Genomic DNA, 25,721 nt, shown 5'->3' on the forward strand with positions numbered 1-25,721 from the left:
TCGTGATTTTAAGTTTGTTTATCTTTCTTCTTACTGTCTCCATCCCTACATACCATAGGCCATTAGATCATGAATTCCACAAGGGTAGGATCTGTGTGTGACTTCTTCATCTGTGTGTCTTCAGCACTTAGCAGGATGCCTGCCACAAAAGAAGGCTCTCAGTCAGTGTGTTATGAATGAATGGATGAACGAGTGAATACTGTTATTACTCTGTCTTTAAACAGCTGATGTCAAAGTTCTCTTGCAGGTCAATAGTGATAATTTGGGGTATTCTACCCCTACTCCTTACCCTGTTGCTTGTGTTGTGTGGAAGCCAAGCAGAGGCCCCGGGTCGGCTCAGGCTGGTCCCCGGCCCCATTGCACCTTGCCTGGGCTCTGCGTGGCACTCAAAGTTCCATTCCCTTCATAACATACTCAGCCACTGGGACCTTCGCTGAGGTTTCTAAGGTGCTATACTCTCATTCTTCACAGTCCCCCCATCTTCACCCTTTTTTGAAGCCCTGCCACCTCCAAGCCTCTGCATCTGAAGGATCTCAGAGCTGAGCTACCACCAGACCCCTGAGTCCTGTCCCTTCTCAATGCCTGAGCCATCCTGGCTTCCATGCTTTCCTTGGACATTCTCTCCTCCCACAATCCAGCTTGAGTCCATGAGAAAATAAAGGCCCATTTAGAATTTGTCTTCTTGGATACCAACCCCTCGAGCAGCTTCTCATTTTTTTTTTTTTTTTGCTTTTGATCACAAAAAGGCAGTTAATTGCAATTACTTAGCCTCCTTCCAGGGCTTAGGAAACCTCAGGATTTAAACCACAGAGCCTGGCTATGCTCCTGGGAGAAGGGAAAATACCTTTCATTCCTTAAAATGAGCAAACAGTAGTTAAAATTAAGAGACATCCAAGCTAATTTCTTAACTACTCTCCTCTGCTAGTTATCCCATGCAGGGCCCCCGTTTCCCTCTAGAATTGGTGCCCTGTCCAGTGGCACAGCTAGTGGCTGGAGGCATGGAATACCACCTAGTTCCCACCGTGCTTTCTTCCTGGGGAGCTGAACCTTGTCATGTACCCTATCTGGTGGGACATGACCAGAGAGATCTCCCAGAAGCCTGGTTGCTTACTGTCTGGCTCCAGTGTATTTGACAACCATCTTGAGAGACTGCTGCTCTAACCTGCCTCGTCACAAAGACCCTTTCCATTCTAAGCTGTCTGAGTTGGACCTGGGCTTGGTGCATTCTTTGAACACTATGTCTTGTTATAACTAACTTCAATGTCCAGGAAAATGTGCTTGTTTTCCCTTCTGTTTGGCTCTGCCCTCCTCACTCTCCCTCCTAGAATGAGGTCCCAGGATACCTTATGCTTGAGCCCAGGAAGTTTACATTATTATAAGCCATGATGTTTGGCCACAGTTCCGTCTTCTTTAAGACTTAGAAGCAAGTGTATATGTAAGAAGAAATATCACAAATATTTTAGCTTGGGAGCAATCGTTTGGGACTAAAGAAATAGTTGTCTGTGTCTGTAGTGTGGGCCCACTTTTCTTGGTGCAGCATTTTGAAAGATTCTGCCTTCTCTAAAAGAAAGAAGAATATTCATTATTTGCTTCTCTGAATTATTCAGTTCTGAATTATGATTTCACAAACCAATATATATGTGATGGGTAACGCAATTAACAGTCCAAGTGTGGGGTGCCGTTACAGACAATTCCAGCCAGCACTATGCTATTCCAGCCATCCTTTAACGTCTCTTATTTGAAGTTTAATCTATCGATTGGTTTCCTGATGAGGCAGGTTTCAGTCAGAATGAAGTCCTTCTTATGCCAGAAATGTGGTAAAAGTAAGTCAGAGGGGTTTCCTTTTCTTCTGGCCTAAGACACTTTCTTCTTCTTTTTTTTTTTTTTTTTTTGATATGGAGTCTCACTCTGTTGCCCAGGCTAGAGTTCAGTGGCGCGATCTTGGCTCACTGCCACCTCTGGCTCCTGGATTCAAGTGATTCTCTTGCCTCAGCCTCCTCAGTCGCTGGGATTACAGACATGTGCCACCACGCCCAGCTAATTTTTTGTATTTTTAGTAGAGAGGGGGTTTCACCATGTTGACTGGGATGGTCTCGATCTCTAGACCTTGTGAAAGACTTAAAGGCAGAATCTAAGGTCATCTTCACTGCCACCCCTCAGCATGTGATACACTGGTAGGTACTATTTCTAGACATTCTCTCTCTCTTTTATTACTTTTAAAGAATGTTTGAGTCATTCTAGCAATAAGATCCAGGCTCAAATATGATAGGAAATGCATGTATTTATTTGCAGCTATTTAATTGTGCATACTTTATTTTATCCAATGAGATCTTGAATTTCTAAAAACAGGGACTAGAGTGTATCCTCCTCACAGAGTATAGGTAGGCAGTAAAAAAGTTTTTGATTAATTGTTTAAATAAACTGGGCTTGGGATGTGTTACAATAGGAATCTAAGCTGCCCATTTCATTAAAATGAACATGCGTGGTGACAATCAGGAAAGTATTTACCCGAGAGTAACAGAAGACAACATTGTAATGGCTTACACAGGTAGAGATTTGGCAAAATCCAGAGGTGTGTGTCTTGGGTTTGGACATTGAATTATGTAGCAAATGGGAGAAAAATGAAAAAGGAAGTAGTGCCAGCTGCGTCCTCTTTTACTAGGAAATAAAAACTTCTTCAGGAACCCTCAGTTTGCCTTGCTCTCAGTTCACATTGCCCAGAACTGGGTCATGTGACCATCTTGGCTAGAAGGATAGTTGCAGTATTAGGGAACAAGATTATCATAATTGGCTTAGATACCTTGATTCATTCTTTTCTCAGAGCTAGACAAGAGATCACCCTGAATATAATCAAAGGGTGGAAATACGTCTTGAACAGGTAGGTCTCAGTGACTGCTCCAAATCAGCTGGAACTAGGGAAGTGAATTCTGGAAGCCACAAGTCAATGAACTTGATGCTGATTTTTGAAACTTTTTGAAATAATGATTAAATAGGAATAGTGTAAATATTCTAGACTATAAGCTTGAAGGGAGGAGGTATGGTGCTGTCTTGTTCAATGCTGTATCTGCAATAGCTTGGGTGGCATGAAGTAGATGTTCTATAAATATATACTGAATAAATAAATAAACAAAAGCAGCCCAAAGAAAAGTAGGCCATAATGAGAAGAGCATGGATCCAGTAGGAATAATTCATGCCAAGCTACTTCCTTTAAAAATTCTTGATAGAACAATCATTTTATTTTATATAAGGGACTTTAATAGATACTTTATCATTGGATTCTGGCAAGTCAGTTGACAATGTCCTTACAATCTTCTTGTAGAGCAATGCTATTATACATAGGTAGACCTGCAGCTACTTGAACAAATGCACCCAGGGAAGTTTGGTCAATGAATCTGGATCAGTCTGACGGGGAGCCTCTGAACAGGGACTATTAGGAAGGCAGCATGAATTATTGTCAAGAATATGAGGTTTAGTATGAGAAAGGCCTAGGTTGAAATCCCTTCTGTGCTGCTTTCTGTCTGGTTGATTTGGGCAATTTATTTCATTACTCTGAGTCCGTTTTTCTTATCTGTAAATTAAGGATCATATCTTGCAGCTTCATCATGAGAATGAGCCATGTTAAAATGTAGCAGGTATACTGGTCAATATGTAGGATGGCAGAACAAAGATTTTAAAATACATTGAAAATCTGGAAAATGGCAAAACAAAACAAAATGCAGTGTACACAGAGGTACATGTGCATTACTATCACAAATGCAGGGTGTGCCCCATTTTCATAATTGGTTTAAGTATTATGATTCATTATTTTTTCAGAGTTGGCCAGGAGATTGTCCTGAACAAAATCAGAGAGAGGGAAACAGAGAGTGAATAGCTTCTCTGTTGCTACAATGGGTGGGACCAGATTTTTATAGGATCTAATCAGTCTCTCCTTATGAAGACAGGAAATCTAACATCTGGTAACACCACCCTGAAAATAAAAGGCAACCAGCTTGGGTAATGAAAGACTGTATTACTGTGTATATAGAATTTGTAGTGCTGTCACTCTTCTTGTTCCTAGTATCAATAATGTGTGTCCTCCTCTTTTTTCCTTATGAATCTGGCTAGAGGTTCATTAACTCTACTGATTTTCTCAAAGAATTAGCTTTCAGTTTCAATTGCTTTTTATTTTCCTACTTAAACATTTTTCAGTTTTCATTGATATCTGCCCTTTATTATTCTCTGTTTTTGTTTTGCTTACTTTGGGTTTAATTTATACTTTTTTCTTAAGGCTGAATCTGATATCAATAATTTGAGTTCTTTCTTTTTTTCTAGTATAGGTGCTTCAGTACCATACATTTCTGAGTACTGTTTTAGCTGCATTCCTCACAGTATGATATATTGTGTTTTCATTATCATTTGGTTCAAGGTACTTACTAATTTTCATTTTTATTTCTTTTTTACATCATGATTTTTTAAAAGTATATGAGTTTCCAAATAGTTAAGGATTTTCCAAATACCTTTAAGTTAGTGGTTTCTAATTTCTCCTGTGCTCAGAGTATATGTTTTATATGATTTGGATCCTTATATGTGCATTGAAACTTGTTTTATGGCCCAGAATATGATCTATCTTGGTGGATGTTCTGTGCACACTTGAATGTTTATTCTCCTGTTATTGGGTGGAGTGTTCTATAAATGTCAATTAGACCAAGTTGGGTTTATAGTATTGCATAAGCCTTTTACATCTTTATTAATTTTTTACCCACAGTTCTATTAGTTGTTGGGGGAGGGATATTGAAATGGCTGACTACAATTGTAGATTTTTAAAATTTTTTCTTGCAATTCGATTAGCTTTTGATTTATGTGTTTTGAAGTGCTGTATTAGAGGAATAAATATGTAGAATCAGTTTGTCCTCATTATGAATTGACCCTTTTATCATTATAAAATGATCCTCTATATTTCTGATAATATTCTTTGTATTGAAATTATATGTTATTAATATAACCACCTATATGTCTTTTGATTAGCATTAGTATAGCATGCTGTTTTCTAACCTTTTACTTTTATTTGTCTTAATATTTAAAGTGAGTTTTTAAATAGTTGGCATATCATTGGATCTTCATTTTCTTTCCAATCTGACAATATCTGCCTTTTCATTAGGGCAAATACTTACATGAGCTTAAATCTGTCATCTTGCCATGTATTTTCTCTTTATTCTATCTATTCTTTCTTTTCTCTCCTATCATTTACTGCCTTCTTCTGAATTCATTAAACATTTTAAAAATTCAACTTAAGCTTCTTTGTTGGTGTGTTAACAATAACTCTTAGTTTTGCTTTCATAGTAGTTGCTTTAGGAGTTAAAGTGTATATGTTTAACTTATTACAGTTTACCTTCAGGTATATTATACCACTTTGTGCATAAGATAAGAATCTTACAACAGAATACTTCTCCCTTCCTGGACTTTGTGCTTTTGTCATCACACATTTTATTTCTACATATGTTATAAACCCCACAAAATATTGTTTTTGTTTGTGCATTAAGCAATTATGTTTTAAAAGGGTTTTAATGACTGACATGGTGGCTCACTCGTATAATCCCAGCACTTTGGGAGGTCGAGGCCGGCGGATCATTTGAGGTCAGGAGATCAAGACCGGCCTGGGCAACATGGTGAAACCCCAACTCTACTAAACATACAGAAAAAAATTAGCTGTGCATTGTGGTGGATGCCTGTAATCCCAGCTACTCAGGAGGCTAAGGTATGAGAATTGCTTGAACCTGTGAGGAGGTTTCAGCGAGCCGAGATCACGCCACTGTACCACTGCACTCCAGCCTGGGTGACAGAGTGAGATTCCATCTCAAAAATAAAATAAAATAAATTAAAATAAAAGGGTTTTAAAAATAAGAAAATCATTTACCTACATATTTATGGTTTCTTAAGCTCTTAATTCCTTTGCATAGATTCAGAATTCCATCTGATAGCATTTTTTTTTTTTTTGCCTGAAAGACTTTCTGTAACATTGCTTACAGAACTAGCCTGCTGGTGATGAATTCTTTTGGCAATTTGATGTCAAAATATGTTTTTATTTTGTTTTATTTTGATATATATATATAAAGCATATAAAATGTACATATTATATATTAATATAAAAGAACTCTTGATTGATAGGTTCTTCATTCAGTACTTCAGATGCTGCTCCACCACCTTCTGGTTTGCATTTTTCTGATGTGAAATCTGCTGTCATTCTTATCTTTGTTCCTCTGTACAGTAATGTCTATTTTTTTTTAATCTCTGATAGCTTTTAAGATTTTCTCTTTATCAGTGGTCTTAGGCATTTTGACCGTGATGTTTCTTGGTGTGGTTTTCTTCATGTTTCTACTGAGTTTGTTGAGCTTTTTGGGTTTATGAGTTTATAGTTTTGGTCAAATTTGGAAAGGTTTCATCAATTATTCCTTCAAATACTTTTTTCTGTCCTCCCTAATCTATTCTTACCTCATATTTCTCATTTTCTTCAGGGACTACAATTGCATGTATACTAGGCTCACTGATACTCTTTTACTTTCAGTATTTTTCTTCCTTCAGTGTTTCATTTTGGATAGTTTCTATCACAATGTTTTCAAGTTTGTTTATTTATTTATTTATTTAATTTATTTTTTTTGAGACGGTGTTTTGCTCTGTCTCCCAGGCTGGAGTGCAGTGGCAGGACCTCAGCTCACAGCAAGCTCCACCTCCCGGGTTCACGCCATTCTCCTGCCTTAGCCTCCTGTCAAGTTTTTTACTGTTTCTTTTTTAGTAATGTCTAACCTATTAATCCCGTGTGTGTGTGTGTGTGTGTGTGTGTGTGTGTGTGTATTAGTGTGTTAAAAATCTCAGATAGTGGTTTTATTATCTCCTAGATGTTTGTGTCTTTTTTTTTTTTTTAAGATTTTTCACATCTCTACTTCCCATGCTGAGTTTATTTTTTCTATTTGTTGAACACATTGAGTACAGTCATAATTACTTTCTTAATGTCCTTGTTCTCTTATTTTATCTGTCATTTCTGGGATGCTTTCAATTAATTGATTTTTTTTTCTAATTACTTTCCTGCTTCTTTCTGCATGCCTGATAATTCTGATTGGATTCCAGATGTTGCAAATTTTACCTTGTTAGGTGTTGGTTATTTTTAATTTCCTGTAAATATTCTTGTGCTTTGCTCTCGGACACTTTGTTCTTAAAAACAGCTTAATCCTTTGGTGGCTGGCTTTTAAGATTTCTTAGATAGAGTCAGAGTAGCTTTTACATTAGGGCTACTTTTGCCCCACTACTGAAGCAAAACTATTTGAATTGTGAATTATGAGGTTTTCTAGTCTGGGTGCCAGGATCAGGCACTATTTCTGGTCCTGTAGGTTCAGCTGGGTACCTTTCTACTCTGCCTTGTGGGAGCAGAATTAATTTCCTACCCTGTGCAAGCTTTAGTACTTGCTCTCTCTTTTGTTCAAACGTGATTATTTCCTGCCCTTAGGTAGCTTCCTCACACACATGCTCTAATAAGCAGAAGACTGGAGAGAGATCTGTTGTAGATCTCCACAGCTCCTTCTTTCTCTGTGTAGCTTTCTCCTTGCTGATGTACAACTCCCAGTTCCAGCTGCTTTGGCTTCCCTGCTCTCCCAGTTCTATCACCTCAACTCAGGGAGTCTGCCTAGCTCTTTTTTACTGCTCCCTCTAGTTAGTAAATCAAGGCAATCATAGGGCCACCTCATTTGTTTTCCCTCCTCAAGGACCACTGTCCAGCACAATGTTTAAAAGTCATTGTCTTATAAATGCCTGCTTGTTTTTGTTTTTAGTTGTTTTAGGCAGGAGAGTAAATTCAGTCCTGTTGCTCCATCTTAGCTGGCTAGACTGGATTGCTATAAGTTACTGTGGCTCTCTTTATAAAACAGATTGCCAAGGGTGTCACCTGTTTCCAAAACAACTGTTAAGTAACATGAAACACCTGACATTGCAATGTACCTCAGCTCCTCAGTAACAACTGTGCAACAAACAGGCATTACCGAAGAGTTGCCTATAAATGAATTTTATGTAAGATGATCCATTTTTCCTTTTGGCTTACATTTTAAAACTCCTGTGGTATTCTCTCTAGTGAATTTGTTGTTACTTTCTCTTTAGTACTTACTTCAAACCCCAATACTTTCCCCTATTTTCTCCCCTTATTTTCCTTGTCATGGGCCAGTAACCTGTATACAAAATTTCATAATGTTTTGGGATTAAAATTCATCTTTCTCTAGTTAGCATAAAGTGCTTGAGTATTCAAGTGTGTGCTTATTGCTAAGATTATGTGTGTGGGTTGAATAAAGACGGTCTTTGACCTCAAGAAGCTCAAAATCTTTTAAAAAATATGAATATAAACTCCTATTGTTTTTGATTGTTTCAAAAGAGGAGAACATTTGCATTTTGGGGTGGATTTATACACAGAGGCATAAGAAAGTTCAAGATTTATACACAGAGGCACGAAAAATTCAAGAGAAGGATTTTTTTTTTAATTGTTCCTTAGCCCCAATAAGTACTGAGTGCTTACTAATACAACAAGAGACTTTGGTGTTAAGAGACTGAGGCAAGTCACTGACATAATGTGTTTGTAATCTTCCAGAAGACTTGACAGAAATTGAGAAAGATCCAAGGTGTGGTATTGTAGTACATATTTGAGATGTCACAGGAGAGTGTGGTTATTGAGGGCTGGAGAGATTAGGGAAGGCTTGAAGAACTAGTTCAGGAAGGAACTGTGGAGTTTCAGGGAGAACTGTATAAGCAGAATTAAGAGGATGAGTGCCCATGGCTTGTCTAAGAACAACCAGAGAGGAAGTAAAAGGCTTCTGCTGGAGAAGAGGGAATAGCAGAGGCCTCTCTGTGGAGGCCTTATTATGTTCCAGGCTCAGGCATTTGTCCTATGGGGGGCTGTAGATGATTTTTTTCCAGGTGGATATGCACGAAGATGTGTATTGAATAGGGGATTAGGATTAGTGAGTGCAGGAGGGACAAGGACTGGCAGCAGAGGCTTGAAGGAAGGGCATATGCCTTAATCATCTTTGTATTCCCAGATCCTAGTTCATACTTAATGTTTGTTGCTTGAGTGCATGTACAAGTTTATTTATTATAATTATATTTCGAGACAGGGTCTCGTTGTTGCCCAGGCTGGAGTGCAGTGGTGTAATTTTGGCTCACTGCAACCCCCTGCCTACCAGTCTCCAGCAATCCTCCCACCTCAGCCTCTTGAGCAGCTGGGACTATAGGTGTGTGCCCCCCCCCCCCCCCCCCGGGATAAAAAAGGTTATTTTTCCTTCTAAATTGTTAATGCTCTTGATAATCATTGGCCTTGTCAATGGCATGACAAGTATTGTGAAAGAACTTCATGGTGTTATTTTGTTCCAAGGGCTAAAGGTAGGCCAACTTCAACTCAGACTCCTTCAAGTCATTTTTTAAAAATTATATTTTAAATTAACTAAATAGTTGCATATATTTAGGGGGTACAAATCAATGTTATGACTTAAGAATACAATGTGGAGTAACTGAATCAAGCTAATTGACATATCCACCTCAGATACTCCTGTTTTCGTGGTGACAACTTTTGAAATGTACTCTTAGCGATTTTGAATTGTATAATACATTATTTACTATATTCACCATGGTGTACAACATATAGTCCAAAGGGGAAAAAAAGTCCTTATTTCTCCTAACTCAGGCTTTTTATCCTACAAACCTTATTTGCTTCTTTACGTATCTCATTCTCCTTAAAGGAAAAGGCACTCAGCCACTTTTGTAGAAATTACACAGCATGGCCATTTGCAATCCCTGCCTCTCCCATTCGTAATAAATCCTACATAGTCTTACAGATCTCATAAAAATTCAGACCACACACATAACCTGATAGCCCACGCGCACATTCCCAACAGAGCCTGGAAGAGGGGCAAGCTCCCAGATAAGCTGAATTCACACAAAGCAGAATGAGGTACCCACACACACTCACACACGCATGGCCTAGGCAGTGTAACCATCTGTCCAGGCGCTCACACACTATCTTTAGCCACATACAGGCACGCACAGTCGAGTACACACACTTCACCCTCAGATCCACGCACGCTCCCCGAGACCCGCAGGCCGGGCCCCGCCCCCGGCGCTGGCTCGCCGGTGGCCTGCGTCAATTCCACGCGCCGGTTGCGTCATCATGGTGCGCCATTGCAGCAGGCATTGGCCGGGACTAGAAGTGCGGGCTGCTGCAGCAGCCGAAGCTGGAGCTCCTAGGGTGCGAACTGCGAGGGCAGGTGTGGGCTGCAGGAGACTGCTCTGGCCGGGAGCGCCGGGACAAGTGCGTGGAGCTGGTGCGACTCCTGCAAGTTGCTGGGGCAGTCGTGTCCCCTTTTCCCCGACCCCCGAGCTCCGGGCTTCTCCCTGAGAAATGGGTCGGGCTGGTGCAGGGGTGGGGGCAGGATTCATCTCTCCTAGGGGGACCAGACTGGGGCATGGGTTCCCCTGGGTTGGAAGGAGTCCTTATGGACTCAGTCCCCTAAGCATCTGAACGCGCGGAGGCGTCGCCAGCCAGCCCGCCTGGGTCCCTGGGGGACACTGAGGCAGCAAGGGGTGCTCTGAAAGCAGCCGGTATGCTGGAGATAATGACAGCGTCACCATTGATTGGACTGAGCGCTCACTGTGTGTTACACACCATTTTAGACCCTTTGTTTATATTATTCAGTCCTCTCAGCAACCCAGGAGGTAAGAACTATCATTCTGCCCATTTTCCAGATGGGAAAACCAAGGCATAGAAGTTAACCAGCTTATGGTAATAAAACAGTCACACAGATGGTAAGCAGTGGAAGATTTAAACCTCAGAGCTGGTCTTCCAGCCTCTGTCCTTTTCAGATCCTCCAGTCAGCTTCCCTCAGCGCATGCTGGCTGGTGCCTCTGGGATATTGCTTCTTTATTACTCCTTGACCTTGAGCGAACTGTGGGGAGGGAGGAAGTGCAAAACGTGGACCTGCTATTGGCACAAGCGAGCCTCTTTGTCCTCTCCTCATTCCCTCTTCACTTCGTTTTCTCAGGCAGCAGCGGCTCCCCTGTTGTATGGACATTCTGCACCTGAAACTGATAGCTGAGTCCTGAAGTTTTATGTTATGAAACAGAAGAACTTTCATCCCAGGTGCATTGGTTTATTCTCTCCCCTAGCCTGTTATGTTAGATTGTACTTATGTTAAATTGTTAAGGACATAGGTGGTTATGCCGAGAATAGCAGTGACTGGAGCAAACCCATGTGGGGATTGTAAAGAGATTGGAATATGCCTTCCAAAGGAACACTATTAATCTAGACATGACCTTTCAGGATGTTAAAGGAATAATTTTAGGCCAGGTGAGAAACAGGCAAAATCAAAAATAATTTAAGGCTAGAGACTATGTTTGAAAGTTTTATGTTTGGGGTTAATATCTATTTTAGGAGTTTACTCTTAGTGAACCTTTTCCTTAGGGTGGAAAAAAGCTTATCGAAAAGGATGAAAACTTATACATCAGATATTTCAAAATAGTGTGCTTTTCTTTCAGAGCTTTGTAGCTTTGTATTACCTTTGTATTAAAAGTGAAAATGTTTCTTTTAGAACATCACAAGAAAATTAAAATCTTAATTCAATTTAAGTAGGGGAACTTAAGGGGTGCTCTAATTGCCTTAATTAAATAAACATGCCTTCATTCTGCCAGGAACTATTCAATTATTAACAAAAAGGAAATAAAAATAAGCTCTTATTTTCACTTGCAAATGACTGTTCATAGCTATTTTGTTTGGATACAATTCATGGCTATTTTGTTTGGAAACTATTTTGTTTGGATACTATATTTTGTTTGGATACTATTCATAGCTGTTCTGTGTGTATACAAAGGATACAATGTTGTATCCTTATATATTCCGGAAGTCTTAGAATGCAAATGTTGATTTTTTTTTTTTTTTCTAGTCAGGGCCGCCTGTGTTCATATAAACACATCAAAGTCAGTTTTTACCTTGTGACTCAACATGGTAGAAGTCTATCAGTTCATTTGCTATCCCATTATGGAGCAAAGTAATGTAGAAATCAGAATTTTGAGTTCTGGTATTTACTCTTTTGATTCTTTGTTAATTTAAGTGGTACATATTTTTTATAGCACATGATTTGGGAATTACACTTTGTGACATGGATGAATCTGCACTGACCCTTGGTACAATAGATGTTTCTTATCTGCCGAATTCGTCAGAATACAGTGTTGGTCGATGTAAGCACACAAGTGAGGAATGGGTAAGTTTAAGATAAGCGTTAAAAGCATACAGGCTAAAATGTTCACTTCAGTGATGTTTGTGAAGTTGCACATACTGGCAGCAACATAATATCACGTCGAGATTAATAGCTATAGAAACTGGTAAGTTTATGAAGCCTAATAAAAATTTTTATGGCATTATATTGGGAAGAAAAAATGGTTAGGAAATTAATGTACACTGATGATGTTAGAAAATGAAACAATCATTTTGCATAGGAAAAAACGTAGTAGTTTTGGGTTGGGTAAGAAATTTTTTTTTCTTTCTCTTGGTGTGTACTTTCTATGAGTTATACTTAAAAAGCATGAATTTTATAATAGAAGTAAACTTTAAAAAATTAAAAAAAGGAATGTATAGTATGAATTCAATCCAAAAGGCATACATTTTCTTGGATTGTTTTCCTATTTCATCATATCATGAAGTATCTTAAATATTATCTCAATTGTCTTTATATAAAAAATAGTGGGGTTTATTTTCTTGCTTAATTTTGAGAATGTTATATCTGTATAACAGAGATTTGAGCAACTGAGCTCAAAGTTAAGCATTTTTAGAACAGAAGGGCAAGGTTTGACCCTAATTGAACAGCATAGCTATAATTTAAATTCTGATCTTTAAGTTCCCTTGATAAGATAAAGGAATGTTACATAAGTTTACCTTTTTTTAAAATTTAAATTATAAAAACTTGCTCACTGTGTAAGGCCTTCATGTTCTGTAATGGGACTGTGTGATTTAAAATGGGGTAAGGTTAATTGTTAGACTAGAGATCCAGGAGTCGGAATTTATTTATCTTGCTGTCAGAAGTCTGTTTGACCTTCTACAATTTAGTTTTTAAATTTTTGAATACTGCTTTCCGTGTGTAGCTGTTACTATGCTTGGGTGCTCAACTTTTGCTTATGTGGTAAGCTTTTATCCAAGTGTTGATCATGGAGGGAGTACTTAAATGAAAATCACTCTGAATATGCCAGAAGTTTTTCTTCTGTCCAAAATAGTTTTTGAGATCAAGTAGACAAGTATTCTCTTGCCATTTATAAACTTTTTTTAATCTTAATATTTGTCAGGGTGAGTGTGGTTTTAGACCTACTGTCTTCAGATCTGCAACTTTAAAATGGAAAGAAAGCCTAATGAGTCGGAAAAGGCCATTCGTTGGAAGATGTTGTTACTCCTGCACTCCCCAGAGCTGGGTAAGAACCTTACTGCTTATGGACCTTAATACTCAGCATAAAATATGATTTCCAGCTTTGTGAGTCTTATTGGACTCAATTCACTTTCAGAACAGAGACCCATGTTTATGAACTAAATATTTCAAGTAAAGATGTTGACACACTTTTTGTTTTCATTCATTTATTCAATTATGGTCCCTTAATTGATACCAGGTAACATTCTAGTTCTTTTGAGGTTTTAGTGGGATTTTAAGGGGGAGAGTAGATCTTACTTTCAGGTAAGTCTTCAAAGGAGTTAGTGGGAACCTTCATGAACTTTTAGTTGTTGAACTTTAGCACTTAACATTAAAATCCTAGCAAGATAAGAAAGAGATAATGGGACAGAGTAAAAAGTTAAAGCTGTGACTTTGCTCTGAGCCTTTGCTAATGGAAGGTGTCTGTTGACTTTCTGATAGTGAAGGATTGTCACTAAAATGTTAGAATGAAGATTTAAGAGAGTGTATATGGGTTTGTTGATTGTATTTTGGTGAAAAAACACAAGCCATGCAATATCTTTTGCATTACGGTGTAGTCTTTGAGAAGAGTTGAGTGAGTGAGAGTTATGTTTTCGATGGTAGTTGAAGAGAAGAACAAGTTAGCACAGGAACATAGAATTTCATGTGGTTGTGTTCGAAGGCAGTAGAATTGCCTTTTAAAAGTCATTTCTTGATGTTAAGCTCTCTCTGGGATCCAGTTACTAGGATGTAGAAATTCTGCCATTTAAGTGCCTGCCGTTTATAGAGGTTGCACTTGTGTGGCTAGGTAATTGTGCTGTGTGAATTTTCTGCTTAAGGTTGGCTTGGCAGAAAGTAGAATTCTGAGTCTGGTCTAAAGGGGTTTACTAACATGGGAGAGATTTGTATGGAACCCAAGCAGTTTATGTTAAATGTTCAGGTCTGCTGGAGAACGTCTTGTTATAAATATTGCTTCTTTTAAACCATAAATGCCTTGTTGCAAGAATTTGGTAGAATTCAAGGATCACAGAAATTTCTGGCCTAGGAGTAAGGCTAGTTCAGATTAATAGGCCACTTGAAATCAAGATTTAAACAGAATGTCATTTTCTTTTTAGATCTGACATCTAGTCTAATTCTAATTTTGAATGCTTAAAACAATAACTGCAATGTGTTCTTAAGTCAGAGACTATATTTGGTGGTGGTGATGGTTTGGAGTAAAGGTAGGTGGTATAACAGACAATTGATTTTTGCCCTACTATAGTACGTGATGGAGTTGAACTTGATCTTGAATTACTTCCATGACAGGATCATTTAAAATAATTTGCTTAAAATTTTTTTTCTTGTAACTTTATGATATTTGCTATCTTTTCTCTGAAATCCTATTTTCCTTTCCTTTAAAGAGATTACACTTAAGTATTTTATATTTTTTGTTGAGGGAACACTGTGCTTTTCAGCATTTGAGTGTGGAACGGTTACCTTTTTGCCCGTATTGATAAAGCTATAGACTGTCTTTTCAGCAAAGCTATCTCTGGATTATCTTTCAATTTCACATGTAAAGATGGTGACCAGTAGACATGCGATTTCTCATTAAGTGGACAGTTATTTGGGTGTAATAGAAAGACCATACTCTTTAGATCAAGACATGAGATTGAATCCTAAACCTCTGCCAGCCTTAGTTTCTCACCTAGAAAATGGTGATAACTCTTATGTGTCAGGATTTTTGGGAGATTTAGTAAGCAACAATAACTGCATGGTCCTTAGCATGGTCTTTGTACTTTGGGAAACCTGAAATCTCTGACATTCTTGTAGCTTCACTTCTTTCAGGATAGAGATGAGGAGTCAAGCAGGAAGGGGTACTATTTCCTTTGGTTTTAAGGTGTTTTTTTTTTTTTGTTTTTCGGTTTTTTGTTTGTTTTGAGATGGAGTCTTGCTTTGTCACCCAGGCTGGAGTACAATGGCATTGTGTTGGCTCACTGCAACCTCTGTCTCCTAGGTTCGAGCAATTATCCTGCCTCAGCCTCCCAAGTAGCTGGCATTACAGGTGCCCACCACCATGCCTAGCTAATTTTTATATTTTTAGTAGAGATGGAATTTCACCATGTTGGCCAGGTTGGTCTCAAACTGCTGACCTTAGGTGATCTGCCTGTCTTGGCCTCCCAAAGTGCTGGAATTACAGATGTGAGCCACTGCACTGGGCTGGTTTTAAGATTTTAAAGATCAATTTTGAGTTTATGACTTCCTTTGAAGGCTGAAAAGTACTTTTCAATAAAACTTTTGAGGCAATGTCTGTTTTTATGCTTGATATTAAAGTCATCAAGAACTTGTAATGAGAGCTCTTCATCAATCTAGTTGTTTATTTATGTCTACATTTACTTTGTTTTATATAGGACAAATTTTTCAACCCCAGTATCCCGTCTTTGGGTTTGCGGAATGTTATTTATATCAATGAAACTCACACAAGGTAAAATAAATTTCTTGTGTTTTAATACATCTCAAAAGAAAAACTTCATAATAACCAGTTAATACACTTTAAGCTGAGTTGCTTTGCGTTATTGAGAGTTAATAGAATATGAGTTTCTGACACAAGAGACAGACATTATCTGAAAGTTGGAAGCAGTATAGCCACAGAGAGAACTATTACTGTTAGCACTTGTGTACTTACAAATATTTTCAGGGGAGTGTAGATGTCACTTCTTTGACTTATATTGATTTTGCATATGAAATATGCCAAAATGTGGGAAACATTTGTCTGAGGAGACTGGTAGGTTTGAATCTCTTATGATTTATTATGACTATTTAATACTTTAAAAAAAGTATAAATTACTGAAATCTGCCCAATCTGTAGGGTGTTAGAAGACATTTTCTATATTGAGCAAATGTTGTTTGAGTTATTATTTACCCAAGACTTGACTTAGAATTCTTAAAATTTCTAGGCATATGGGGATAGGCTTGTAAGCACCAGGGTGAGAGAAAAGGGTCTTGTTTTATCTGTATCTAGGCCAGGGGACAAGGAAGGAGGGTGGAAAGGTTGTGTGAGTGTCTGTGAGGCAAGAGAATCAGTAGCCAAATGCTAGCAGTCCTTGTAATTCTAAAAATAGATACCTGGAGTAGGCAGGCAGATAGGCTCAGATGATGAGAAATACTTGAAATTCTATGAAAATTAGTGCAAGAAATCAACTACTTGAAGCCCTTATATTACTTCTCATAATTTGATGATTAGATCAAATATGAGAATGATAATACTCGCATATATAGTAAACTTTAAAAAATAGAACTGAAGTCTGAGACGAGCAGATCATTCCCAGGCTGCTGGTCTCTCTCCCTCTTTTAAATTTACATTTAAATTTAAATTTAAAAAAGAGGGGAGAGACTTTGGTCCATTGAATTTTTTTGATAAGATGATAAGATCCTAAGAAAAGGGATCTCATAGAGTCTTCCTTATCTAAGTAGATATTTTATATATAAAGCCAAGAGGTTTGTTTCTTGCCCTCAATTAGAGACAGTTAAGGAAAATTGCATTTGCCATGATAACTAAGCAGTATGAAACTATTCAGTGAAATAGCTGCATGTTTAGCTATTTAGTTCTTCTGTGTATTAAATGAAGCAAAGCCTAAAACATTTTTACACATTCACGTACAGAGTCACACACTCGGTCACTGTCACACTCATGCACATGTGCATACACACAATTCTTTCAGTCAGTTGCAAAGGGATTACATAGAGAGCTTGGACTTTGTACATTCCAATAATATTTCTGAAAATGTTGGCTGAAGGAAGAGTTTAGGATTAATGTTTAATATATTGGGCCAAATTTTTGGAAGATTTAGACAAAGGAGGAAGAAAAAGAGAATGGCAGGAAGGAGAGGTGAAGAAATAAGTGATTCATAAACAGTTCTCTCTCAAGTTACTTTTTCTCAATCGAGGGCATTCTGGGTCTTTTCAGAGTTAATGAATTGATAATGTGATATCATGTAATCATTACAAATGGTTTCAAATTATTACATAATGAAAGCTTGTAGCATTCTTATTCTGAAACTCGTCTCTCCATCCTCCCATCTAAATACCTCATAGTAATTTGTAACTGACAGGAATATGTTCTATCCCTCAGGTATATTTAAAATGTGAAGGGGAAAAAAAGTGAAAAATTCTGGCTTTGTTAGCCCAGAGTAGAAATATTTAGATCATGCTTGACTTCTTTCAGCTGATCAGCCCTGTCAATTCAAGTAGTCAGCAATTATCTTAGGAAAAAACAAAAACTGTAACAATAACAAAAAATTAGCCTTTCATCATAGGAAAAGACTTATAAATTTATCTTTTATAGCCCATAGCTATAATTATAAAGTGTATGGTTTATTAGAATAGATATAGCTTATATATAGCATTAAACATTTTTGCCTTTTTAATGGTATTAATAAAACCAGATGTTCTTATTTCTTTTGTTTTCATATTAGGGTTATTCAGTACAGTAACACTATTCAAACGTTAGTACACAAATTCCAAGTTTCAATTTTAGCTGAGAGTACATGAATAAAATTGGCTGCACAACATTCTGAACTACGAAGGAGAATTTGCTGTAGGAGAACCCTAAATCTCAGAAATGGATGACATTAGGCTTTGTTTTTATGGGTGGAAAATTAGTTTATGATTTAAGCAACTTGTTTTAGGTTTACTTCTAATACTTCTCTGCTAAATCATTTTCACAGACACCGGGGATGGCTTGCAAGACGCCTTTCTTATGTTCTTTTTATTCAAGAGCGAGATGTGCATAAGGGCATGTTTGCCACCAATGTGACTGAAAATGTGCTGAGCAGCAGTAGGTAAGGGTGGGACACAGGTGTAAAGGTGGGAAATGGCAGGGATGGGCGGTAGGAGTGGGAGGGGGAAGTAATTCTCCTTAGTAACCTTTAGTTTCTCTGGGACTGTGTCTCAAGAAGTGTTCACATTTCCAAACATTAAATGTTAAGCTCCAAAGGAAACTAAAAGGCAGGCAATAGATGCTTTAGTGACAGTGCCATGTGGGAATAGCAGTGTTGTTTTTCGGATTAATAATCAAATGGGTTTCTAAAACATGAAAGGCAAATAGAAGTTCAGAGATGCACATATTTCCAGAAGTCTCTGTTTTCTGTAATATAAATGTTGGAGACATTGAATTTCCTATTTTATAGCCAAAAGAGAAGTGAATTTTATATTTTTGCCAGTTACTGAGTACCTAGGTACAAATTCTTATGCTATAAAGTCATTGCTAGAAATCTTAACAGAATGAGATACTGCCTTTGCTCTCACAGGAGCTTGCTTACAATAGGAAAGACTGATTGGAACTCAGGTGGAATGGGGAAATAAATATTCTAGAGTATGGGAGTTTGGGTGAAGGTGTTCCAAACTTCCATACTCTAGCATATTGACTCTAGAGTACTGGCCTTATTGGTGTGGCCAGTTTTAGAGATCTACCTGGATTTGGGGAGCAGGAGATGAGGGTGAATTAAAAGGCTGCTTTGAATTCACAAGTGTCATTTGTAGACTCTACGTTATGTTTGTTAAGGCCTGAACAATGCTGGCACATAGTATGTACTCAAGAGATACTTTTCGAATGGATGAGTGAGTAGTTGATAATGGAGGTGCATCAGTCATGGTAATGACTTGTAGAAACATTCCTGGCCAGAATGCAATGAATGCTTTTTAGGGAATAGACTTGGGGGGCTTCAGTGTCCTGTGGTATTGGTCTTTTTGTATTAGTGAATTATGGGGCTCTGTTTAATTTTGCTGTATTTCACTAGTCTAAAATCAACACCAGTGGGAAAAAACACAATTATTTGAAACTCTTAGGTTATTGTATATTCTGTTTTATTGTTAAAACCTTTAAGTATGTTTGTTTCATACAGATGTTTTGACTAGTAAGTGGGATGTTAGAAGTGGTTTAAGGAGGTTGAACCTCATGCTTTCTCCCTTAAGTCAGCTGGAAGATTTATAAAACTGGATTAAATGTTTCCTTTTATCTCACTGCTTATGATTCCATGCTGTGCTCTTTTGATCTTGAGCTGTGCCTTTTAAAAATTACTGGTTTGAGTTGAAAATTTTATAAATATTTATGTCCCTTTTGGTCCCTCCCAGAGTTTTACATATATTTTTACTAATGGAGTCGGAATACAAATTAAAAGTAAATTAAGTCTTCAAAAGAAAAATCACACATTAATTTGGTTGTAGACTTTTGGATACCTCTGAATTATATGCCTAAAGGGATAACCTTTCTTTTTCTGTCTTCTGCTAGAGTACAATTTCGTGTCCCTCACGCTTCAGTGGGAACATTCAAATGCACATAGTTGTCACCCAGTAAATTTGAATTAAATTCTTAAGTCCACTTTCCAGATTCCTCAGAGATTCTTTGATTTAGGAATATAATACTCTTAATATTTAGTAGATAGCCAGAAAGAGCACTTCTAGCTTGAGCTTATTCTTTCATGTTGCCACATTTTAAAGAGAACATATATTTTGTTTTGTGATTTACAGCTGCAGTTTAGAAAATACTGAATACAGAATGTAGTATAGAACCAGTTACATTGTCTCTTGTTCCATTTTCACACCAGAGTACAAGAGGCAATTGCAGAAGTGGCTGCTGAATTAAACCCTGATGGTTCTGCCCAGCAGCAATCAAAAGCCGTTAACAAAGTGAAAAAGAAAGCTAAAAGGATTCTTCAAGAAATGGTTGCCACTGTCTCACCGGCAATGATCAGGTATTAAAAGGCCACACAAAAAGCTTTCAATCACAGCCATGCTGATTTGAGCAAATGAGACTGAATTATTGAACTTTCCTAGCACAGTTCTCTTTGTCCAAAAGATGTTTCAATGAATCCTGATATTAAATTAAACTCTTCTTGTATTCTTCTTCAACTTTCATGCAAAGTAGCACTGTGGTAGGCTTGAAGGTGCCTTCATCTCTGTTAATTGATAGCAGCCAATGTATTACTACTAACATCTGCTCATCTAGACTAGTTGTGAATCAACTTTCACATATCCGAGTCATAAAAGGAGTGGTTTGTGTACATCAGAGGGATTATTCTGCTCACTAAATATTCATTCACCTTGGTCATTTGCTTCTGCAGTATAAAATATTTTTAGAGTGAAATATATTTGTAGTCTATAATAAATGGATACTTTTGTAAGTAGTATATATATATAAAGTTAGCTCTAGTTCGGCAATTCAGATATATATGCATGCGTGTGCACACACACACACAAAGTCATTTACAAGAAATTTTAGGTTGTAGGTCCATAAATTTAGACAGAAGTCAACTGTATATGCTTGTATGTAAAAATATATGTGTGTTCATTTATGCTTTTTTTTTGTTTGTACTTTGTTTCAGACTGACTGGGTGGGTGCTGCTAAAACTGTTCAACAGCTTCTTTTGGAACATTCAAATTCACAAAGGTCAACTTGAAATGGTTAAAGCTGCAACTGAGGCAAGAATTTCTGTGAATCTATTACCCCATTTTCCCCTCATTTGTAGAGTGATTTTAGAGTTCTTGTGGAAATATTCTCTTGTGTACTGTTATATATTTCAACCCATTTGGAAGATTTCCCTCTTTTGTGATAACTTCATCAGCTGTGTAATTGGGGAGGAGGAATGGGATACAGGAGTACTTACCAGCAATATGCAGGATTCCTTTTGTAAGTTACCTTGCAAGAACCCTGAAAATCTGGTAGAACAATCCCTATTTTGTAGATGAAGCAGTAGAGACACAGATAGATAAATAGGTTGTCTCAAGTGGCAGATAATAAGTGACTTGTCCTGGATTTCAAACAAACCAAGCCTGACTCCAAAACCTGTGCTCTTTTTATATCAGTAGAGCTGCTTCTCAGAAAGGATATAAGTCAACTGGAACTCTTGATTGCTCTTCTTCCCCAACTTATTTCTGTTGTTGTAGTTGCTTTTATTTTAACTCAAAAGTATTACATTGAAGGAAGTTCCTATTATTGGAAAATGTTTTTAAAGAGTGAGTCACTGATTAGCCAGTGTTTGAGTGACTCTAGCCAAGTATGCAGTTGCAAAGTGTGATTGAATTTTACATTTGAATTTTAAATTTGGCATTTTTCCCTTTGCTAGACGAATTTGCCGCTTCTGTTTCTACCAGTTCATAGATCCCATATTGACTATCTGCTGCTCACTTTCATTCTCTTCTGCCATAACATCAAAGCACCATACATTGCTTCAGGCAATAATCTCCATATCCCAATCTTCAGGTAAGATGAGCTTATTTTGGAATTTAAGGAATTAAAAAGGCTATGTTTTGAATTTTTGTTTTTTAAATTATACCTTTCGATATGTTATTGTAAAGATGACATTAGCCTTTTTTCTTTTATTATAAAAATGATACATATTTATTGTGTAAAATTTGGAGAGTGCAAAAATGCATTAAGACTATCATCATTATTTATATATTTTATGTGGGATACTTGGTGAACTGTGGCTACCTAAACTTTATGGGCGTTATCTATCAAATAGATAAAAGGTAGTTAGAAGGGCAAGATAGCGAATTACCAGACCAGGCTCAGCAGTAGGGAGTTGTGGTGGGGGGGGGAGGGAGCAGTGAAGTGGGAGAAGGGTTAGTGATAAAAAGATAACCATACCTGTTACTTTGACCTCATAATTTAGTAGAGCTAGAACCACTTAAAAAGTACAATATCATGGGAAAGGTGTCTTTTAGAGGTTTTCACCTTTTGAAAGGTGTTTTAGAGGTTTTCCTCAATGTGTTCCATTTAGGGGAAATGGTATGTGCAAATGTGGAGAGATATAGGAGCATGATGTGGTTGGGAAGTGGTGGACAATTGGGTAAGGTGGGAATATGGGATGCATTAGGAAGGATCAGAGATTGGAGGTGGTAGCTGTGTAGGTAGAGCCAGATCAAAACAATTTCCAAGCCGGGAGATTAGAGTTTGCCCCGTACTTGAGAAATGACACGTTCAGATTTGTATTTTGAAAGGTCATTCTGGATTCGGAAGAATGAAATCAATTCTGCTTCCATTAGGATAGCTTAGGCAGAAGATAGTGAAGGTTTAAATTAAAAGTATAGTATTGTTTTTGGACAGGAGGGCATAGATTTAAAAAGTATTTAGTAGCTTGAATTTATAAGACTCAATGCTAGTCCATATGGGGTCTCAATAGAGGGGAGAGGAAGGAGCAAGATTCCCAGGTGTTTGCCAGCTAGGAAACTGGGTAGATGGTAGGTCTGATCACCAACAAGGAATTGGTGAGGAACTGGTTCAGCTGGTTTGGGAAATTAAAGTTTCAAACGTGAAAGCACAAAGCATCTCTAAGGTCAGCTCTGTAGGTAGAGAGTAGATAAGAGGAGCATGAATTTAGAAAGAGACTAGAAGGAAAGTGGGCTGGCAGGTTTTGCAGGTGGAGCTTCACAAGATGGCATTCGTCACCTTTGTGTGCCATGTCCTCAGTATCACAGTCTAAGGAACTCCTTCTTAATCCCTTGGCTCAGAGTTCTATAGGCTTTCGGAGTTCTGTAGCTAACCAGACTCCTGTGACCAACTGAAGAGAAGCCATGCTTTCATGCAGTCAGTGATATTTATCCAGCTGTGCTTTAGACAAGAGAGAACAAAATATATAGTCCTTGCCTTCACATAGCTTAATGGATAATGTAGACAGACAGCTAGCTGTAGTACAGTGTGATATGATCCTACAGGGTAGATGTACTTTTCCAGGAATTAGAATATCTGTGTTTGCTCTCCAGGGGACCTCTTCCCAGAGCCAAGGAACCTGGGAAACTGAATTAGAAAGTCATCAGGAAGTTTCTGGTGGGCACAGACTTAGAGGGAAGAATGACTATTCCAGTGGGGCTCTAGAGAAGCCTTGCTTCTCTTGTAATTAGAATATTTGCTGTACCTTTTTCCTTCACATTTGGTTTTCAACTAGGATTTCTTGGAACTACTTAATAAACACTGATAATTTTTTTGTAATCCAACTTCCCTTTCATGGATTCTGCCAGCGATTGTGTAGCTCACCTGTCCTTCAGACACAGCAGGCTGTAGATAACCCAGTCTGTTTTTGTGCAGCTTTCTTTTGTTACATGACAGTCTACCCATTCACAAACCACTTGTCATGTTTTATTTTTGTGGATAGCTCATCTCATTCATTTTATTCTGCAGAGTTTTACTCTCAAAGAGTGATGCTAAGCTTTGGCAACACCTTACTGTGGTCTCCTTATGTTTACTGTAGAGCAGTGGTCCCCAACCTTTTTGGCACCAGGGACCAGTTTCGTGGAAGACAATTTCCACAGACCATGGGAGTGGGGAGAATGGTTTTGAGATGATTCAAGCATGTTACATTTATTATGCACTTTATTTCTATTATTTCAATGTAATATATAAATAAATAATTATACAACTCATCATAATATAGAATCACTCGACGGTCCCAACTAGGGGTGATGGGAGACAGTGATAGATCATCAGGCATTAGATTCTCATAAGGAATGCACAACCTAGATCCCTCATGGGCAGATGTGCAGTTCACAGTAGGATTTGCACTCCTGTCCTATGAGAACCTAATGTTGCTGCTGATCTGACAGGAGACGGAGCTCAGAGGGTAATGCAAGTGATGGGGAATGGCTGTAAATATAGATGAAGCTTTGCTTGCTTGCCTGCCACTTATCTCCTGCTCTGTGGCCTGGTTCCTAACAGGCCAGGGACTGGTATTGGTCCGTGGCCCTGGGGTTGGGGACTCCTGCTGTAGAGGATACCAAAAATATATATTAATGTTTATATTAGTATCACTCCACTTGAAAAGAATAAGAGGCTGTGAGTTTGGAAAGATTGACTTAGTTTCAACTTCATATCAGAATTAGTGTTGTTGAAAGAGACATGGGGTTGGGAAAAGAATTGTTTTATGCCTGTGTGTGTGCAAAGGAAGCACATTTTTGTTGCATGTTTTGGAAAGATGGTTATGTGTGGTTTCAGTTGGATAAAATTATTTTTGTCTCACAAGGACCCTCTGTAAGCATTAATTATTTGGGAAAATTTTCCCCAAGGAGCTTTCGTAATAAACATCATATTCATTTTGTAGTAAAGGTGTCATGGGCAAATTTCAGAATGTCTAAGAGTCAGTGTCTTGAGACCCTGGGCAGGATTTTAAAATTTAGAAGTGTTCTGTAATCCTCTTAAAATCTGTACTATCATTTTTACGGGTAATATGTCATGCAAACTCCTTTTGGCTTGGAACAGATGTAATAGAGGCTCATTATACACAGTGATATCCCAAAGACTGATGAACAATGTAAATGACTGAAACATGTCAATAATGTGGAAAATGAAAAAAATGCCTGCATTTTTACTGTCAGCTGCTCAAGCAGCACATAATGGCTTGTATCCATTTGGCAAATGTTTTGAATCAACTTGGAATGTGAGTATTCTTTTTACATTTTTCTTTGTAAATAATTCATGCATTCTGAATTTATAGTACTTTGATCCATAAGCTTGGGGGCTTCTTCATACGACGAAGGCTCGATGAAACACCAGATGGACGGAAAGATGTTCTCTATAGAGCTTTGCTCCATGGGGTATGTGTGATCTCTAATTATCCTTAGGGCCGTTGTGTTGGTTATCACGGTGGAAGGAAAAAGGACTTTTTTGAGTTGAGATTTTTTAAACACTACTCTTTGAGAAATTTGAGTGATTATTGCTTGAGTTTGTTAATTTTTTGTTGTTGTTGTTTTTATTACCAAAATATAGAATTGGAGGAGCTGCTTTATGAGTGTGAATAAGATACTTTGTCAGTAGTCAAGTTGTAGTTTTTTCTGTTTTGCTTTTAAAGATTTAATTTTTCTGAGCTCATTCTAAGTCAAGTGGTCTTGAATTCATGTTTTACTTTCTTCTTATATCCCAGCATATAGTTGAATTACTTCGACAGCAGCAGTTCTTGGAAATCTTCCTGGAAGGCACACGTTCTAGGAGTGGAAAAACCTCCTGTGCTCGGGCAGGACTTTTGTCAGTTGTGGTAGATACTCTATCTACCAATGTCATCCCAGACATCTTGATAATACCTGTTGGAATCTCCTATGATCGTATTATCGAAGGTCACTACAATGGCGAACAACTGGTAAGGATACCTACACAAAAGTCGTTTGCTTATCAAGTCTTTTAGACTTCACTTTTAGAATTTAGATTTGCTTTTAGAATGAACTAAGAATTTTTTTTGGTACTCCCTGTGTTTAAAGCACTGTATGAAATGTGATTGGATGGGCACGGTGAGTAACTTTCATGCCCTATCTTTAACTTGATTGGTAGTG

The 25,721-nt window shown here is 37.8% G+C and overlaps 1 protein-coding gene across 6 annotated transcripts in view; it reads left to right on the forward strand.

Moving 5' to 3' along the window:
* The window catches only part of GPAM (glycerol-3-phosphate acyltransferase, mitochondrial), a 63,949-nt gene that overhangs the window by 19,638 nt on the left and 18,590 nt on the right, over positions 1–25,721 (forward strand). The window contains exons 1-12 of one of the 6 annotated variants that reach the window (XM_017887197.1): positions 10,182–10,328; positions 10,750–10,809; positions 11,046–11,143; positions 12,130–12,260; positions 13,336–13,458; positions 15,818–15,891; positions 18,134–18,247; positions 20,012–20,158; positions 20,789–20,885; positions 21,530–21,666; positions 24,893–24,992; positions 25,319–25,531. In XM_017887197.1, coding sequence (XP_017742686.1) covers positions 12,159–12,260; positions 13,336–13,458; positions 15,818–15,891; positions 18,134–18,247; positions 20,012–20,158; positions 20,789–20,885; positions 21,530–21,666; positions 24,893–24,992; positions 25,319–25,531 — 1,107 coding nt within the window. In that variant the 5' untranslated portion in view covers positions 10,182–10,328; positions 10,750–10,809; positions 11,046–11,143; positions 12,130–12,158. Of the gene's footprint in view, positions 1–10,181; positions 10,329–10,353; positions 10,810–11,045; positions 11,144–12,129; positions 12,261–13,335; positions 13,459–15,817; positions 15,892–18,133; positions 18,248–20,011; positions 20,159–20,788; positions 20,886–21,529; positions 21,667–24,892; positions 24,993–25,318; positions 25,532–25,721 lie in introns of those variants that run through there. The other 5 variants (XM_017887195.1, XM_017887196.1, XM_017887200.1 and 2 more) reach the window with 5 other exon arrangements.

The sequence above is a fragment of the Rhinopithecus bieti genome, unplaced genomic scaffold (assembly GCF_001698545.2).
Source record: "Rhinopithecus bieti isolate Rb0 unplaced genomic scaffold, ASM169854v2 scaffold_13348, whole genome shotgun sequence".
NCBI lineage: Eukaryota > Metazoa > Chordata > Mammalia > Primates > Cercopithecidae > Rhinopithecus > Rhinopithecus bieti.